This window comes from Miscanthus floridulus, chromosome 13 (genome assembly GCF_019320115.1).
Source record: "Miscanthus floridulus cultivar M001 chromosome 13, ASM1932011v1, whole genome shotgun sequence".
Taxonomy (NCBI): domain Eukaryota; kingdom Viridiplantae; phylum Streptophyta; class Magnoliopsida; order Poales; family Poaceae; genus Miscanthus; species Miscanthus floridulus.
In genome coordinates, this window is record NC_089592.1 from 9,156,320 (window position 1) to 9,176,035 (window position 19,716).

The 19,716-nt window shown below is 45.7% G+C and overlaps 2 protein-coding genes across 4 annotated transcripts; both read right to left on the reverse strand.

The window, feature by feature from the left end:
• Positions 1 to 23: 23 nt before the first annotated feature.
• On the reverse strand, positions 24 to 3,714 carry LOC136501215 (succinate dehydrogenase [ubiquinone] iron-sulfur subunit 1, mitochondrial). 2 transcript variants are annotated; one of them, XM_066496714.1, is made up of 2 exons: positions 2,952 to 3,711; positions 24 to 429 (listed from the first exon to the last, which is right to left on the reverse strand). In XM_066496714.1, exons 1-2 carry the CDS (start codon positions 3,626 to 3,628, stop codon positions 258 to 260), a joined length of 849 nt encoding a protein of 282 aa, XP_066352811.1. In that variant the 5' UTR covers positions 3,629 to 3,711; the 3' UTR covers positions 24 to 257. The 2 variants fall into 2 exon arrangements, with proteins under 2 accessions (XP_066352811.1, XP_066352810.1); XM_066496713.1 differs by lacking the exon at positions 24 to 429 and adding an exon at positions 1,423 to 1,950 and having other exon boundaries at positions 2,952 to 3,714.
• Positions 3,715 to 5,283: 1,569 nt separating this feature from the next.
• On the reverse strand, positions 5,284 to 8,014 carry LOC136501414 (L10-interacting MYB domain-containing protein-like). Of its 2 annotated transcripts, none has more exons than XM_066496935.1 (3): positions 7,711 to 8,014; positions 6,947 to 7,238; positions 5,284 to 6,862 (listed from the first exon to the last, which is right to left on the reverse strand). In XM_066496935.1, exons 2-3 carry the CDS (start codon positions 7,235 to 7,237, stop codon positions 6,221 to 6,223), a joined length of 933 nt encoding a protein of 310 aa, XP_066353032.1. In that variant the 5' UTR covers position 7,238; positions 7,711 to 8,014; the 3' UTR covers positions 5,284 to 6,220. The 2 variants fall into 2 exon arrangements, with proteins under 2 accessions (XP_066353032.1, XP_066353033.1); XM_066496936.1 differs by having other exon boundaries at positions 6,947 to 7,230; positions 7,711 to 7,916.
• Positions 8,015 to 19,716: the final 11,702 nt, after the last annotated feature.

Consider the following 19,716-nt stretch of genomic DNA (forward strand, 5'->3'; position numbering starts at 1 on the left):
GCTAAATGAAAATCATCCACGAATGACAGTAATCCATACAATGCATTGCAGACCAAATTAGATACAGCATCAAAATGTAATAAGGTAGCAGTTATTCACTCCCTACACTACCACCCATCAGAGAGGCAGGCCCCAATCGGGAATTATTTGTCAGGTAGAAACCACGGCACAAAGACGAAAAGAAGAGAGAGGCAAGTTTATTGCAGATTTTCACAGGTTTGTTTCATGTTCGTTTTGAAGGGGAGACATGCTCGCTTTCAGGCGTCCAACTGGAGCTTCTTGATCGTGTCGATCTGCTTTGCCGGGTTCAGGCCCTTGGGACAGGCATGCGTGCAGTTCTTGATGGTGTGGCAGCGATAGAGCTTGAACTCGTCGTTGATGGCGTCCAGGCGCTCCTTGGTGAACTGGTCACGGCTGTCCTGTATCCACCTGGAACAACGAATGGATATTTTATAGCACAAGACCCATCGTGGTATGCCAAGCATGCCCTACTTGGGCACCACAAGTTCAAAGTTCAAAAACTGAACCAAAGGGGGCAAGTACTTCAATCACTCCATTGGAGATAAATTTGAAAACGCAATCACAAAAATAAGTGAACTAGATTCTAAACATTTAATACCAGTATTTGGTTTCTACATAGATCTGCAGCATGTAGCATTTATAGATATGCTGTCTGTCAAGGAGAACCAGTTCCTTATAATTATTAGGCAGTAAAAGTAATTACCTAAAAGGTGATATTCAAACAGCATTTTTGGAGCACAAAGTTAATGCATACAAAACTATCTCTATTAACTAATTTGAGTAGTCCCAGCTTGACTCTAGGAATGTAAAATATTGCATACCAAAAAGCAATAATGTTCATTAATTACCCTAATTGCAAACAAAGTTGGTTATATATCATTTGATGAAAGTTAACTGCCATATCTTAGTTCCTATGATCTAACACAAACCTCCATGTGCACATCAAATCAAATAAATTAAACAGAGGTAAGATGAAACAAATAGCTGATGTATGAATCATACAATCAAATAAGACACTAGAATAACAAATGACTCAACATATCAGCAAGGTTCGCAATGCTGAACAGACATCTGAGAAGTCCCGAAGGTAGAATGGAAGTAGCCAAACAACCACTGAAACAAGTAAAAACACACAATACAGACAACTTATGTAGTCATGATTACCCTAAGCATACAATATTCACAATCATTCTGAACGCGTGATGTAAGCTTTGGAGTGAGGTGGTAACTACTTAGCAACATGAAGTACAGAGTATAGCAGATAACAGAAACAAGCGCAGCATATTCATAACCCAAGCGTAAAGATAACAGGAAAAAAAACATTTCTGCATTCAGAAACAAGTTCCGATCCTTTAACTTCATAAGTGCAGAACATCCAAAAAACACAGTACAGTACACTGATTCAGCTAAAGTACTTAAATAAAATTGGCTGCTGGTCAGAAACTTTAAAGATTGTTTCAGGGATCACACACTGAAAGATTGCATGTAAACAACCTTATTTTCCTGGACTACTGCAGAGCTAGCTCTTTTTTCTACTGGCTCGTTAACATCTACCACGATGCTTTCTTTACGCCCGTCAGTTCACCCTTGTTCGCCAATGTGCGGAACACAATACGGGACATGCGGAATTTCTTGTAGACAGCGCGAGACCGGCCTGTGAAAATGCAGCGGTTTCTAAGGCGTGTCATGGAGCTATTTCTTGGCAACTTGGACAACTTATAGCGGAACTTCTCCCGCATATCCAATGGAAGATCAGGGTCCCTACAGACAGCCTTATACAGCTTTCCCCTCAGCTCATATTTTTCTGCAAGCAATCTACGTTTGTGGTCCCGCAGGTTTCTCTTCTCTGACACCCCGTGATATCCTCGAGCTTGAAGGTGCATGAACATGTTGGGTTTTGGTTTGATAAGCGTCCCCCACAGCGGAAGCCTAAAAAGGGTGAACGTGTCATGGACTTAGCAACATCCTAAAACTTCGAACAAAGAAAAATTATCATATTAGGCAACTATCATTGAAGGGAAACAAGTGCAGACAAATCCACAAGAACTGGCTTTAGCATCTTAAATTCGCCTGATCATCATTGTAGTTTTACGGTGATGAAGCGAGAAACTAGCACTCTCTATACTGGAAGAGAGGTTAGCAGTTTAGCACACCACTGCCCAAAAATTTATCAGAGGCATAGATTCACCAAAACATCCACCATAAGTTAATTTAAGTTGTACGGTGCTCATAAGCTAAATGCCAGAAGAATACTAGAACCACAATGCCTTTAAAGCTGTCTAAGCGATCTTCTGTACAAATGCATTCAACACATTTCCTTCAGTAATGATACTAATATCATCAGATCATAGTCACAGCAGCCACCCAATCATGATCATGAAGCCACTTCTCATGGATGTTACTGCCACCAAGATAAACAACATAGGATCATCACATCTAAGTATCAAACGATTCATCAAGACATCAGACCAATAACCAATCTACCTGGATCACAATCATTTCCAGGCTCGCGTAGCTAAGCTATCAACAACAACAACAACAAAGCCTTTTAGTCCCAAGCAAGTTGGGGTAGGCTAGAGTTGAACCCCAACATGAGCCCATTGTCACGGTTCAGGCACGTCAACAAAGCCTTTTAGTCCCAAGCAAGTTGGCGTAGCTAAGCTATCAAATAAATCAAACAATCTACGCTCATCATTTTAATTGGCAACCTACCTGGATCACAATCAGTTCCAGACTCACGTAGCTAAGCTATCAACTACATCAAACAATCTACACACATCACTTCAACTGGAAGTACTACATGATCAGGAGAGCATGACTTGCAACCGATCAATCACACATCATTCAGCAATCATCAAACAGATCCAGCACACATCACTCAGCAATCATCCATCACAGTATCAAAGGGGGTAGCGGCGGTGGTGGTATACCTGTTGGCGTGGAGCAGCGCGGCAGGGCCGAGGTACTCCTCGGGGTTCCACCAGTAGGATGGGCAGGAGGTGGAGCAGCAGGCGCAGAGGATGCACTCATACATGCCATCGAGCTTGGCGCGGTCGGCCTTGGTCTGCGGGATCTCCTTGCCCTGCTGCGGCGGCGGGTCCTTGCGCTTGAGCCACGGCTCGACGCTCTTGTACTGGCTGTAGAAGTTGGTCATGTCCACCACCAGGTCCTTGACGACGAACATGTGGGGCAGCGGCGAGACCGTGGACGCCGAGGACGCGGAGGAGATCTTGGTGAGGCAGGCGAGGCCGTTGTCGCCGTCGATTGTCATGGCGCAGCTCCCGCAGATGCCCTCGCGGCAGCTGCGGCGGAAGGTGAGCGACGGGTCCTGCTCGTTCTTGATCTTGAGCAGCGCGTCCAGCACCATCGGCCCGCAGTCGGACAGGTCCACCTGGTAGTCCTTGAGGTGCGGCTTCGTCGACGGCGAGTCCGGGTCCCACCGGTAGATCGAGAAGGTCTTCGTGTTGGACGCGACCTTCGCCGCCGGCGGCGGCGGCGGCGCGGGGGATGAGGAGTGGGACTTCGACGCGACGAGGCGGGACGAGAGGGCAGGCGAGAGGAGCGCGCGCGCCGCCGGCGAGCGGCGGAGCAGGGCGGCGGCGGCCATGGATGGGTGCGGATTCCGATTTGGGGGTCTCCCTTCTCTCTTTTTTTTCCCGGAAAGGTTGGGGGCGCGTGGTGGGCTTGAGAACGGAAGGGTATTTATAAGTGAGGTCGTTGGTGGGTGGATGACATGTGGGGTCGCGATCGGAATGCCGGTGCTAGGGTTGAGGCGGGAGGATGACATGTGGGGCCATGAGGGGTTTGGTTTGGGCCTGGTTTTGTGGGTGGGAGCGTGGAGATGTGGACGACTCGTGGGCCGCTCGCAAGATGACAAAACAAAGTTGCTGACTTTTCGAGTGCGTTTTTAGATCACTTTGGATGGTTGTTGAATTTTTTTCCTCTTTTTCTTCACTTTCTGTTTGCGTTGATGTCATGGTTGACATATTTTTTGGAATAGAATAGAAAAATAAACTGGAGAACTATATGAAAAATGGTCGTCAGAATGTAGTTACAATTTAATTTATGATGAAAGAAAAAATAGCTTATTTTAATTAAGTTTAGTATGGTGGGAGCAATGTGTTTGGTTAGGCTCTGAGAAACTATTTGAGAGCTGTGAAAAAACTATTAAGAGCTATGAAAAAAATATAAAAGCCCTTTGGTTGTAATAGCTGTATAATGCTCCTAAAGGTAGACTGATTATATGCTAATTGATCGTAAGACACTAATCTATTCAGTTATTCACATATAAATAAATATTTTGAAAGGGGAAAGATTTTTTTAATATATTGCATCCGCTGTAGACATAGGGTCCATATAAATAGATTACTAGATTAGTACAAACGACATATAGTTCATATAATGACGTCCTGTGTCACCGTGTATATCTCCTTCTCATACTAACCAAATCATTAGTTATCTTAGGGCGAATGGTATTCATAGTATCCTCATCAGTCATCTCCTGATGTTTGTGCTGCCGCACATGGCCCTTGTGGTAGATACTCCTCTTCCACATCACATCTATCAAACTTCTTATCATGCAACTTGCTATCATGAATAAAATTGTGCAATGTCATGCAAGCAAGAATGATATTAGAGAAACTTGCCATAGCCATCAATATACGCCACTTTTGCTTTAGAACTCCAAAAGCATGCTCAATAACATTCCGAGGGAATGAATGTAAAAAATTGAACATCTCGTACTTCACTTGAGGTGGACGCCCACACCGAAGCCGAAATTATGGTATATGATATGTGCTTCCTTCTTTAAAAGAGGCAAGATATTATATTCGGTTTGCATAGCTAGAGTCAACGAGATAATATTTTCCTAAGAATACAATTCAATATAAGCAACTAATAATGATATTATTTGGTAACTTAGTAAAAAAATATTTACCTTTAGGAGCCACGAGAAACGAAGGAAAAATTGCTAATGCATGATCCAAGAACCTTGTGTCATGTGCCAAGCCAGTCAACCAGCAATCACAAAAATAAACCTCATGTCAAAGTCACATATAGCAAGCACATTCTGAGATTTATATCTATGTGACATGTATGGTTAACGACATCGTCTGCAGACAAGCGAACTGTCTATAGCTTTTTTTTCGCGAACATGCTTAATATGTATTTCATTACAACAACAATAACAACAACAACAACAAAGCCTGTCAGTCCCAAACAAGTTGAAGTAGATTAGAGTTGAAATCCACCAAGAGCCCCCAGTCACGGTTCAGACACTTTAATAACTGCTTTTCAAGCACTCCTATTCAAACATAGATTTCTAGGTATATCCCAAACTTTTAAATCTCTTTTTATTGCCTCCCCCATGTCAATTTCGGTCTACCTCTCCCTCTCCTCACATTACTAGCTTGGCTTAAGACTCCACAATGCATGTATTTCATTAAGAGGGTAGAAATAGTACAAGACGGTGATTGCACTTGATGCCCACGGCATCCAGTGCCAACACAACTAGAGAAGAACACATAGCTACACCTGGCCCTCTTGGCTTCCTATTACATTGGTCCTGTTGTGCGACTAGGTAGCTGCTACATCTTAACTGGGCATGCGTGCCAGCCAAGACAAGATTGATCAGAATCCTGCTGACACCCAGCAGTTCCCCTCTTCCATGATTTCTACTGCTAACTCTCAAGCTGTTGATTGTTCTTGACGAAAGACCCTTCGGTTCCTTTCCTTCTATACTGACCAGACGATCAATAAGGCAACAGCATGAATCGTCACCTCAGCTCTGACTGAAATTGCTGCCTGGTGCCAAACCATCTATAGCTCCAATCGTGCCATTGAAATAAGGCCAGAAACGGTCCTCTTTAACCTTCTCAACACAAGAAAATATTTTAGATGAGGTTCATCATCTCCTTCTAGTGCTCCCTCTCAAGCAAATCGGACCTCTCTTCATTAGTTTCAAGCAAGCTAAACACCTCCCTAAATTTAGGCTTCACAATTAAGGACGTCGATGTGTGCATCAAAGCAGTTTTTTCTTGCACACCACAACCTTTCACCATCTTCATGGCCTCTGCAATGCTAGGGACCAAAATCTCCTTCTCGTGCTCCCTCTCAAGCAAATCTGACCTCTCTTCATTAGTTTCAAGCAAGCTAAATACCTCCCTAAATTTAGGCTTCACAATTAAGGACGATGTGTGCATCAAAGCAGTTTTTCTTGCACACCACAACCTTTCACCATCTTCATGGCCTCTACAATGCTAGGGACCAAAATCTCCTTCTCATGCTCCCTCTCAAGCAAATCGAACCTCCCTTCATTAGTTTCAAAGCTAAACACCTCCCTAAATTCAGGCTTCACAATCAAGGACATGGATGTGTGCATCAAAGCAGTTTTTTCTTGCACACCACAGCCTTTCACCATCTTCATGGCCTCTGCAATGCTAGGGACCAGATTGGTTGGAGGAGCCGATGATGCTTCAAAACTTGTGGTGATCTTCTCTGCTGCAGATTGGATCTTCAGACATGTATTTCTGAACAATCGAAAGAATGGGCTATTCTCATCCTTCTCTTTAGTAGCACTTGAGGAGTACTTGTGTTTCTTCTTTCTTGGTTTTGCCCTCTTGAATGCAGCTAACTTGAAATCCTCAGCATCTGAAGTTTTTGGCACTTCAGTCACATCATCATCATTACTTGATTCACCCGATGATATGTCCCCAGGACAAATTGCAGTAGTCCCACTAACATGAATCCTGAACATAATATGCAAATCATCAAGGTGCTTTGGTCCATGTTTTTGGAACCTCATATGATTGCACTTGATACCCTTTTCAGTATTGTTGCATCTCTGAAATTAAATTTAAAAAGTTAGCAAGTGCAACCATATGGAGTCATGATCATTGAGTAAAGAAAAATGTAGTGCAAAACTTACAGCAAGGTGTTCATCCCACCATTCTTTAGAGCAGTCAACAGTTTGCTTTGCATCATCCCATCCAAGTCCAGTGGCAGCATTTTTCAAGTCCATAAACCATGTATATTCCTTTCTCATATTATTCCACTTGTTCTCCAATTGTTTCTTTGTTAGTCTCTTACCAGTTTTTTCCTCAAATTTGTCTACAAGGTTTTCCCAACCGGCTCTAGTGAACCCAGCCTCGATCTCTCCTTTGCAAATATCAATGAAATGCCTCAAATTGGTATCACTCCAATCCGCTCTCTCTGCCATGCTTGAATCAAGCAAAATAGTTATCACAACAACAATGTGTTAAAAAAAATTATCCCACTGATCACAGCATCAAAAAAATTAATAGGAATACAAGTGCTGTCAGATTGGATATGTGATCATTCACAAATGCTGTCAGGTTGGACACTGATCACAGCATCAAAAAATTAATAGGAATACAAGTGCTGTCAGATTGCCTCTGTGCTTTGACCATTCATAAATGCTGTCAGGTTGGCTACGGCGTACAGCGAAGAAGTTTATGAATTCTGGTGCACAACACTACACTACACTAGCGAACAACAAGCAGAGCACAGAGCATGGGGATTTTGGCATCAATTTGTACATGCGAGCACTGAACAGGAACATCCCAGCAATCCATACACACAAGCACTTAACCTAAAACACAAATTTCACAAGAGTCCATACAATGCGAGCACTGAACAGCAGGGGGGGGTGGCGGGGAGGGGGTTGAGTACCTGGAGGTGTCCAGCCGGCAAAACAACGTGTCCGGGGAGGAGGACGATAGGGCAGAGAGGGACGCTGGAGACTGGAGAGGACTCCGACGAGCGGCGGCGCACAGCCGGGCTGGATGCGGCCGCGGCCGTCGATTGTTCGGGGAGGAGGAGAGGGCCACAGGAGAGGAACCTGCTGCCGGGAGGAACTCGCCGCCGGAAATGGTGCGCCGCCGCCGCCGCCCGCACCCTAGTGCTCCTGTCGCAGTCCGTCGCGAACGAGGTACGGAACAGAGGAGCAGAGAGGTACGCTCTTTACCGGTGTAATTTTGAGAAGTTGAAATCCGCAGCCTTTCTAGGGTGCTAGATGCTCTAAAAATTGTACTATAGAAAAAAAAAACAGTTTTCTTCTCTATACAGGTTGCACCCTTTTAGTTAGCTTTTAGCGTTTTTTTAGCAAAAACATTTTTAAAAAGTCTAACCAAACATACTCTTAACTATACTTGCATTCTTGGTTATTTTTTTTCCATGATAGGTAAATCGCATGCTCTTAATAGCGATGTGTCTACGGTGGCTTAATCTTAAGATCTTGCTTTCATATTCAACGCTTCTTATTCTGTTTCAAGGGAAAAAGACGAGGATTGTATGGGTGAACCATTTTTTTAGATTTTCAGGTCATGTGGGATAGTTCTTGATTTTTTTTTCTTGTTCGTTACTTACTTTTTTGTTGGCGTTGTGGTCGACATATTTAGGATTAAAAAATAATTTAAACATTATATGGACAAATGAGCTATCAAGAGGTAATTAGAATTTAATTAGCTGCTGATGAAAGGAAGAAAAATGAACCCGATTAGTTAGGTTTGTGATGCATAACACTTAACAGCTTAATAAACACTTGTACACGAGAAAGTTTCCAAAAAAAAAACACTTGTAGAAGAGGAAGAGAAAGAGAAACATCAGATCACGGGTGCCATTCGCAGGTAAGCCTTCGAATTCAATTCAAACAAGGCAGTGCCTACTCGGCTACTCCCACCGTCCCACGGGCCACGGCCCACGGCCCACGGCCCTTCACCCCCAGGAAGCTCTGCACGTCACCCGCAGGAAGCTCTGCGCTTCTTCAGCCACGCGCGCCACCACCTGCCCCTGCCTGATGAGTGATGATGACACATTTGCCTTCGCGTTCGTGCTCAAGGCTTGCGCACATCTGGGGTGGCCTCGAGCCGGTGCGCACCTCCATTGGCTTGTGGTACGCAAGGGGTTCGAGTTCCAGGCCTACGTACAAGCCGCTCTCGTCGATGTGTATGACGTCTTTAGACGCTTGGTGGAAGCACGGAAAGTGTTCGATGAAATGCCGGTAAAGAATGTGGACATGTGGTTTCATGGAATGTGATGATCACTGGCTTCGCCGGATGGGTGAGGTTGGCTATGCAAGGCTTCTGTTTGACCAGATGCCCTGCAGCAATGTTGCCTCATGGACCAGGCTGATTGATAGGTGTACGGCGTGCCTGCCTTTATGCGAGGCTGTTGGCTGTTTCTCTTTTCTGCCAGATGATGGCAGGAGGCATTAGCCCGAGTGAGATAACTGTTTTAGTAGTTATCATGGCAGATGATGGACCAGGCTTGGCTATTGTTAGAAGAAGGGTATCATGTCAGATGTCTTCGTTGGGAATTCGCTCATAGACTTGTTTGCTAAGATTGGCTCCGGTGCAGAACTCGCTAAAGGTGTCTGATGAAATGCTGGATAGAAAAACCTAGTGCCATGGACACCATAATTTCTCGTTTTGCAATGCATGGGTTGTCAGTTGAGGCACTTGAGCTGTTTGCAGGGATTAGGCCCAGCCCAACAGAGTCGCCTTCTTGAGTGTCATTGATGCTTGCACTCATGGGGGGCTGATAGAGCAAGGGTTAGCGTTTTTTAAAAGCATGATCTTTTAGTACGGTATAGATCCAGGGGTCGAGCATTTTGTTTGCGTCATAGACATGCTTGGTAGGGCTGGACGGTTGTGTGAGGCCAAGCAATGGGTTCCGTATACAGGTTAATGCAGTTGTATGGAGGATACTGTTGGGTGTTTGCAGTAACTATGGAGAAGTTGAGATGGGGGAGAGGGCTATAAAGAAGATACTAGACTTAGAAAGAGAATGCGGAGGTGATTTTGCAGTGCTGTCCAATATGGTAGGTTCAGTGATGCTGAACAAGCACGGAAGTTACTGAATGAGAGGAAAAGGAAAACTATTAAGGTTGCTAGGGTTGCTTTAGTTGGTGAGATTCAGTAGTTGTCAATTGTTCAGTCTGATGAGAGGAAGAAGCTCTCTCAAATTTTCTTGCAACCTTACCACTTTAAGTATCTGTCTGTAGTATACCAACTTTTTTTAGCGATCGTGCCGAAGCACGTTTTTCATTAAGCAGAAAGGAGTTTTGTTACAATCCTTATGGCCACGGTAATCCAAGGTTACCGAAGCCAGAAGCTACACAAGCAAAGCAGAACACGCGAGTGTGATTACACAATCATGAATTTTGCGACAAAGAAGAGCTACTCTGGGATCAAGTCGCCGCCATCAGGGTCCTTAGGTGCTTTAGCCAGCCAAGCACCAGGCGTGTATCTCCTCCTGAATGACCACCTGCAGCCCTGCCGGCGATGTAGTATCCCTGCCGAAAGTCCTCGCGTTTCTCTCCTTCCAAATCAACCATCCGATGAGAAAGAAGAGGGAGTCGAAACCACGACGAGCGGCCTTAGGGACCAATTTTCTGCAACGCAGCCACCACTGCATAACCGGCTCCTCCTGTACGACAATAACTTCCTGAAGATGAAGCTTCCTGAGCCAATGATCCCAAACTTCTCGGCTGAAGCAACAGCCAAGCAAGATGTGTTCCATCGTCTCAATTCCTTGATCGCAGATAATGCAAGTGGCGGAGTATTGCAATCCATGCCGAAACCTCCGCTCGGCCGTCCAACATCGTCCATGCATGACCAACCAGAAGAAGAAACGCACCCTCGGTGGGGCAGAGGTCTTCCAAATTTGTTTGGCGCCGAGCGGCATCGATGAGCCCAAGAACATCGCACCATAAGCCGATGCGGCTGTGTAGGCACGATCTGCCTTGAGCGACCAGCAGAAAGTGTCTGGCACGTCAGATAGATGTACGTTCTCAAGCAAGTCACAAAGGTGGTCGAACTCCAGAAGCACCCGCATCGTCAAAGGTCCAGTGATATGATGTACCCAGTTGTGGTTGTTGAGCGCCTCTGCCACAGTTGCTCTCCGCTTCCGGGCGTGCACAGATGCAAAGATCGCCGGCGCAATGTCCTTGATGGTCGAACCATTCAACCATCTGTCAGTCCAGAACAGGGTCGACTCCCCGTTTCCTAGGGACAACACAGTAGCTGCTTGAAACATAGCCCGCACTGCACGTTCTGATGATGTGTGGCGGCAGGGACCATCCGCCCTAGCCTGCCACTCCCAGCGAACCCTCAAGGCGATGCCGGTACGCCGTAAGTCGGAGACGCCCAGGCCACCTAAGTCCTTCGGGCGGCAGACAATCTCCCAAGCGACCTTGCACTTGCCTCCGCCAATGGTATCTGAGGCACACCAAAGGAAAGCTCGACGAAGCTTGTCAATCGAATCGAGCGCCCACGGGGATAGGCAGAGGGCAATCGACATGTGCAACGGGATGGCCGACATGGTCGCCTTCACCAACGCCGTCCGACCTGTGATATTGAGCAGCTTCCCTTTCCATGTGGGTATACGGGCAGCCACCTTGTCGATGAGAGGCTGCTCGTCCGATCTCCTGAGCTTGCGGATCGATAGTGGCACCCCCAAGTAGCGGCAGGGGAAACCCTCTATCCGACATGACAGGATGTCCCGCACTCTTGCGACGTCAGCCTCGCTACAATGCAGCGGGCATGCAACACTCTTGCCGAGGTTTGAGAAGAGGCCGGATGCCAATCCGAAGATAGATAGCGTCGCCTTCACCAATTGCAGATCACGTGCATTGGGAGCGACGAAGAGCACGAGGTCGTCGACGTATAGACTGACCCGTGCACCGTCGATGCAGCGCAACGGTGACAGGAGGTGCTGCCCTTCGACCCAGCGCAGGAAGCGATTGAGTACTTCCATGACAAGGACAAATAGCATCGGAGAGAGGGGATCACCCTGCCGGAGACCACGCGCATGGCAGATTCTCCTCCTCGGCCGGCCGTTGAGGAGGATTTTGGTGCTGGATGTAGACAGGATGGCGGATATCCAGTCCCGCCACCGCTGCCCGAAACCCATGTGACGCAACACGTCCAGAAGGAATGTCCATGACACTGTATCGAAGGCTTTGGCAATGTCTATTTTTAGCAGAACAGCCGGCGTCCGTCGAGCATCGATGGCCTTGCACGCAAGCTGAACTTGACGAAAATTGTCATGTATGCGCCTGCCCCTGATGAATGCGCTCTGATTTTTCATCACCAAATCATCCAACATGGGCGCCAGTCGCTTGGCAAGGCACTTAGTCACCAATTTACCGAAACTGTGTATGAGGCTTATGGGCCGGTAGTCTCTGATCTCCAGCGGGTGATCTTTCTTCCTCAACAGTATCATGAAGGCGTCATTGAGGTGATTAAAGCTTCTTCGATCTCTGGACCAGAACGCGTTCAAAGCAATCAAGATGTCGTCCTTGATAATTTCCCAAGTCTTCTTGTAGAACAGGCCAGTGAATCCGTCCGGACCCGGTGCCTTGTCACTTGGCAGCTCAATAATGACGGATCGAACCTCTTCCTCGGTGAATAAGGCCTCCAGGGCCGAGAGCTCCATGGTTGGTACCCCAATGGCCGCCAAGTTAATGTTTCTGGAGCGCTCAAAATTAGCGCCAATGATGCTATTGAAGTAGTCAAAAGTGTGTCGGCCATTGCCGCATCAGTGACCACTTCGCCCCCTTGGACATGCAATGAATCGATCCCGCTTTTGCGGCTGTGATGGCAGGCCTGTAGATGATAGAACTTGGTGTTTGCATCACCTTCAGCCAGGAACAGAATCCTCGATCGCTGCCTGGCGATTGTGCGCGCCAAGGACGCAAGCCCCAGTACCCTCAACTTGAGGGTTTTGCGCAGGTCACTCTCCCACTGCGCTAGCTGTCTGTTTTCTTGGGCCTCATCCAACGATAGAATCACCTCCCGCGCCATCGCAAGCTGTAGGCGGACGCTGCCAATCTTGGTACTGCTCCAAGCTCGCACAGCCTTTGCCACGTTCTAGAACTTGTAGTCCAGCATCCGAAAAGGGTCTGTGTCCCTGGGCGTTGGCGTCCAAGCAGCCGCCACAGTGTCAAGAAAACCGGGCAACTTAGTCCAGAAGGATTCGAACCGGAAGCGCCGCTTCGTCCCCGGCAACGCATGCATCTGTAGTAGCAGCGGGCAGTGGTCCGAGCAATCGGATGATAGGGGCTTGAGAACATGGTTTGGGAACGCCTCAAACCAGTCGATCGACGCGAACATCCGATCTAGAAGCTCCAGCGTTGGACGTTCCCGCTCACTCGTCCACGTGAACCTCCGGCCGATCAGGTGCAGCTCTTCCAGGTGCGCTCGGTTGAGGAACGACCTGAAGCGCCTCATGCAGCGATGATCAAGCCGTCCATTGTTCTTGTCTTGCGCACGGTAAATCATGTTGAAATCGCCACACAGGAACCAAGGTCCAGGGTGAACATCACAGAAGGAGAGCAATTCATCGAGAAATTCCACCTTCTCGTGGTCAGGCTGTGGGCCGTAAACAACTGTGGTCCACCACGGTGTATTTGACGACCCTGTTTCGGCGATCTTGGCCGATATCGAGAAGCGCCCTTTGGCGACCTCGCTCACGGCCCACATATCCGTGTTCCACCCTAGCAGGATGCCACCAGACACACCGATCGCTAGGACATAGTCGTAGTCGAAGGCGGTGCCTAGCGTTTCATTAGCTATGGAGTTACACATGACGGAGATCTTCATCTCCTGGATACAGACGAGGGTGGCCCTTTCCTGGACCAAGAATTCCCTCACGACATTGCGGCGTGCGCGACCGTTTAGTCCGCGCACGTTCCAGACGAAGCATGTGGGCAAAGCCGACATAAAGAAACAGTTGTGAATTTTATTGTTTTCTGGCTGCTAGATAGGTTGTCATAAATGATATGCCTGCAATCCCATATTTGTTAACTCAGCACTATCATTGTGCCATCTCACTTCGTTTTCTTTGTGTCCTCATAATAAGCCTCAAAGGCATGCTGCATTTGTTCACTTGTTTCCACCTCCAAAATGACTGTTTCACCCCAAGTACAGCTGTTTGTTAGACCATTTACCTATCTTACATTTCCTTGCAGGAAGCAGGTGAAGTGAACGTAATGTCTAATTCTTTCTCCTCTTTCACTAGATCGTCTTGTAATGATGGAAGCTGTAAAGAAGCTCCATGCACTTTCTGGCCTGCACCAAGGTTATCAGATCTTATGCTTTTCAGTAATCAGATTTGGTTTTTACTCATAAAATATTTGAGCAGATAGAATTACCAACAACTTTTCTTTACTCTACTCAGAGACCTTGCTCAGAGTGATGCACCAAAAGGTGCCACAGACAACTTGACATTTCTTTCGCATCGAATTTTTTTGCAAAAACTTATGCTCACAAGGAAGGTGAACAGATGCACAACCATGTTATAAAACTTGGATTTCTTCTGGACATCTTTGTTTCCAATTCGCTGATTCATCTATATGTTGCTTGCGGTGATCTGGTCTGTGCAAGATCTGTCTTTAATGATATGCTAGTTAAGGATGTCGTGTCCTGGAATTCCTTGACTGATGCACAACTGTAGCGGCGACCAAAGAGGGTTGATTGATTGCTGACCTTAACTATTCAAAAGATTTGAGGTCTTCATGATGAGTTAGTATCCCTCTGAATGTATTTATTTTAGTAGCTCGCATCATGTAATGCTTTAGATATTAGAAATTATGTTGCTATACTTTCTGAGTTTTTAGTTATGCTAATTTGTAAATATACATTGCAGTGGATTCTATTGTTATTTGTAGGTTTTTTCATAATTAAATTTTTAGGTTGAGGGAAATACAAGGAAAAACGTTCAAGAAAAAATAGTTTTGCCTATGAATCTATGATGTTTACTGTTAGCTTTTGTCATTGCTATGTTGCACATATGATGGTTAGATGATGTTGCCTGCATAGGTAATCATCATTTTAGTGTGAGAGCAAACCTTCTACGCACTATGAGATAGGTTGACGATATAGTAGTTTTTTTTTTCTCGAACACGCAGAAGATGATTTAGTAGTTCATTCGTCATTGCCTTCTGTGCTTTTGTCTTCGCTAATTCTTTTTCTTTTTCTTTCACGTTGAATCCTAGACTAGAAAGGACAGTATTTAGATGTGGAGATCAATTATCATTCACATTGTCTACAGAAAAACATTTACATGACTAAATTGTGTCCTTGCAGCTGGGATAAAACATGTAGTTTGTAGCCACTGAATGACATCAACATCGAGCTATATATAGAAACCTTGTTCATTTGCTTAATTAACTAGCGCAGTACCTGACTACCTTCTGCATAACTGTACAGCATATATAAGTTGTGTATGTTTGTTGGGGCTGCTCACTGCTGGGATATGGTATGTCTTCAGGCAAAAACACAACTGCACGGTTAGCATCAGCGACAGTAACTGTCGTTGGATTGAGGATGCTTGTGCTCAGCATGGACACTCCATGTCAGCTGCTTCAAAAGTTGACATAGAACTGGCTGGTTCTTTGCTGCATTTGCCTTTTGGATTCATGCGTTTTTGGATGGTTAAGTGCCATTGTTTATTGCATTGCAAGTTCTTACTCCTTTCTATTTTGCTTTCACTTGGTATCTACCTCTTCTATTCTGTAACCTTTTTCTACATCCATCCTATCCCAGGCCTCTAATCTCTCCACCATTCTTCACTGTATGCTTGTGTGCTTTCCTATCTTTCTGCTACACAGTAGATGCATTATCCAAAAGAACAAATAATTCAAGGTCCAGGTGGGTCAGGGTCTGGGACTATACCCGGTGCAAACTATTTCTGTTACGAATCTTTGGGCCGCTTTGCTCTCTTGCATTTATGTTGTCATTTGAACAAGCAAATGGCGTGAACAGAATCTTTAATATCTATGTGCCAACACTCTTAGACAGTTAGATGTGATACTCTACCAATTTTCCATACTAAGTTTTGTACTAATTCATCACCACACATATAAGACTGCACCCCATATAGAGTGCCACTGCATGGAGACAGTTTACAGTTCTCCGCAGTGCTAGAAAAGAGCTGAAGAAATTATGGTATTCGTGGTATGAATCTTTGGGGGCAGGGGGTGGATGAATCATGGCTGGCCTCCTTGCATTTATACCTTTACTTGGACTAGCAACTGGTGTAAGGAGATTGTTTCACTTTACCTAAATATGGGATTAATTCTGGTTCCTTGCTGTGCATGCATGAGTTTATTTTTCCTTGTGGTGTCCAGATATATTATAATGCTTCCATAGGAGGGTAGCCATGAGAACAACTTTTGTTGGCATGGCTCAATGTGGTCCATGGCAATTCTCCCTGTAAGCGTCTTGATATGGAACTGGCCTGTTGTCGCTTGCACCCTGTTCTGGCTCTTCAGGTCACCAGGACAAACAACTGAGTTTCACTGCTACTCTGTGCCATGGTGCATTTGCTTGTTGCCGTTATTTTGTATTGTTATGCATAAAGAGGTGTATGAATAGGTTCTAGATGTTGATATTATCTGAAGATTGTTTTATGATTTTGGTCGACAATATTCAATAGCTTATGAGAATCTTCAGGTAAGTGTCTGCTTAAGCTCTAGAGCTGGCTTCTTCTGCTTATTGACTGCCAACCTACTAATACTCTAAACGTTATTAATAAACTGCTAAAGAATCCTGGGAATGAGCACATTTAGGTTTTGGATTTTTTTTGGGTGGTTTCGTCATATATATCATGCTGTGGCTTACCCTTTGCAGATGTCACTGTTCCATTTTCCAAAGGATAGTGTGCTGGTGTCAATTCCTATATTTAGGTAAATATCAGTTACATCTGTAGTACTCTGCTCTACAATGTCTCTTTACTTTGGTGCCTTCCTTTTAGTGCAGATAGTGTTTACAGAACACTTTAAGCCCATTTGATTAGATGCAGTGCCTATCAATATAGTTTTATGTCCTACGCTTTTCATTTTTGCTCCAGTAAGTACATTTGTATATATTGCATTCATGCACACAGAAATGAGGATATATATACACCATTATTTCTGCTTCTGGAAATAGGGTTATCTTTCTGCTTCTGGAAAGACCAAACATGACTTTCTGGTTGGCTGTTAAATCGCAGACTGTTGTGCTTGCAGTTTTACCACCCATGATCATCACATCCTTGACGATCTGCACAGGCACAACGCATGCAGCCAAGTACCACCCGCCGCATCCATTGAAGTGGGGGCGTCTTAACTTTGCTTGCCCTACCTACGGGCCTTACCGCCATGAAGAGACCTTGGTCCTTGCAGCTTGTCCTTCTGCCATGGAGATCCTGTCCTGCTGCCCCTGTAATGGGGCCACTGTACACGCACAAGCATGCACGCATTTGTCCACTGTCTACTGCCGCCGCTACTGTTCATTGGCTGGCCCTACCTCACTCCAGTTATTGCACGATGCACGGTAAAGCTGGACCAAAGAGTGTGAGATCCTGAACACGGACCTTGCAGATGCACCGCAGCAGCGTTCAGTAACAACAGGCAGCAGGAGCAAGACGCCGTCAGAATGCAGAATTTACTGGACTGTTAGTACATAGGAGTATGTGATGAAGCTTTTTACCTGCCTTTCTAGCTTTCCATGTGATGAAACAAGAGTATGTGGTATGGGAAGAATGGGAGTCTAATAGTGTATACATAGACCTTTTAGAGGAGAATCTCAAATGCACGGCTCAGCAGCTCTTGTCCTGTGGCTCTTGTCTGCTTGCCTTGCAGACTCCAGTGGCAGTCACTGCATGCAGAGCCTTCCCCTGTGCACAGTGCACACCCTAATCCAATCCGGTGCTCTTTTTCCACAGCAAGAAAACCCAAAGAGGAGAAAGAGAAGAGGACAAGGCGACACTAAAACTATTGATCTTCTTTGGATTCTAATATTCCCCCCAATTATTGTTTTTGTTTTGTTTCTCATGTAAATCTCAGGACATTGGATTCTATAATTTTGTAACTTTGCTCGTGCGTTTATGAGCTCAAATTATTAGCATAATAATCACCCGGTCCGCGGCTTAGCCATACATTCCTCTTATTTGTTCAGCATGTTGTGTGAACTGAATTAAAACGTTCTGAGTTCTACTCGTCTTGCAAATGCATGTGGACTGGGGCATTGTCTGTGAAACTTTTTTTTTATTTACAAAATTTAAAAAAGAATTGTTCACCCTGCTAGCATGCTTATTAACAGTAACATAACATAATCTCAAGTTAGGACTTGAGGCCATATATAGGATCACACCTAAACATTATTTTTTTGGTACCACTGTACTGTACTCCCTGCTCATGCAAATGACAAAGGACAGATGGGGCAAGCCAAAACTTGCATCATTCCAAAGTACTGATGGGCCAATGGAACTACTTGTAATAACAATCATGTAAGTGGCAAACTATGGAAGAGGTTTCTAAAGTAGACCAGCATATGTATAGGAGTATGTCTTATCCATGGAAACAGTTGGATGGACCTGGAGAGATTTTTTTTTTCCTTCTCAGACAGGATTATTGGACGCGACTTGTGATTTAGTTTAACTACAATGTCGTATGCTAGGGTCTCCCTGCCTGTCCCTATCTTCGTAGCTCCAACGAAAGTTAAACGACGAAGGGAAGGGTCAATTCGGACGCCCCAAGGCCGGATCTTGGATCTTTTTAGAGGGGGAGGCCCCTACAATGATCTATGATCACTACAAGCTATCCCAGCAGTGTAGGGCAGACTCCCGGTCCGGTTGAAGGGCACAAGATAGGATAAGGACACGGCCTACTGATGGATTAGAGAGTGTGGTTACAGGCATTGATACGGTAGGCAGCACATTGCAGCCAGTACTTTGGTTAGGACCCGGACGTCTAAGAGGCGGTGATTTAGACAACTTAAAAATCTACTCTAAACTATGGTCTCTAATTCCACCTTAACAAAAACATATATAAGAAAGTAATCTATCTAAATGTACAACTACGATTTTACTAATGTGTTGCTATCTCTGCCGCAAAAGAGTCTTGCAACCTAGATTCCAACCCGATCCACTAGCGTAACAACTAAGCTAGGAAAGTAAAGCAAACAACCTAAGTAACAATGTAAATACGGAAGGTAAAGATGAGGTAGAGATGCAAACTCCCGTCGACAACTCTGGTATTTTTACCGAGTTATCGAGAAGCGCTCAAGCTTCCCCTGGTCCTTGTTGGAGCCCCTCGCAAGGACCAAGCTTCCGGTCGGGTAACTCCGTGGATAGCCCCGGGCCTTCCCCACACGCAAGTGGGTCTCTGGTGTGCATTTCGGCAAGCCTCTCCCGGACCGCTCCCCGCCGTCTTCACTATCAAGCTTCCGGCCGAAACGCCGTGTGCCTTGTTCCCTTCGGTACACGATGGCGGCCATACCACAAACACGGTTGGTGTGGTCTCGCAAGACTACAAGCCCCGCCGAGTACAAACACTATGCGCGCAAGCACCTTGGGTTTAGAGGTATGCAAACCTCATTAGCAACTAGACCTAAGCCTAGAGCAAGCGCATATGAGTGTGGTCTAACTAACCTAAGCACTTCGCAAAGCACCTGCGCTAATCACCAAGTAATCTTTAAGCTCTATGCATGTGGAGAGCACAAATGAGGTGTAGCAACACCCTCCTATCTTCCCTCAGCTCCCTCTCGCTTCAAATGGGCGGTTGGGGCAAGTATTTATAGCCCCCAAGTCGAAACTAGCCGTTATGGCTGAGATCCTCTTCTCTGCGTGGTCACTGGACAGGGCGGTGCCAGGCATCGGATAGGGCGGTGACCGCCACGCGGATTAGTTGTT

Bases quoted from the DNA above. Each gene is read 5' to 3' on its own strand.
- LOC136501215 (XM_066496713.1), bottom strand. From the start codon at position 3,628: ATGGCCGCCGCCGCCCTGCTCCGCCGCTCGCCGGCGGCGCGCGCGCTC. The intron at 1,951-2,951 runs GTATACCACCAC...CACCCTTTTTAG, and splicing joins GCGCTGCTCCACGCCAACAG to GCTTCCGCTGTGGGGGACGC.
- LOC136501414 (XM_066496935.1), bottom strand. From the start codon at position 7,237: ATGGCAGAGAGAGCGGATTGGAGTGATACCAATTTGAGGCATTTCATT. The intron at 6,863-6,946 runs GTAAGTTTTGCA...ATTTAATTTCAG, and splicing joins GGTGGGATGAACACCTTGCT to AGATGCAACAATACTGAAAA.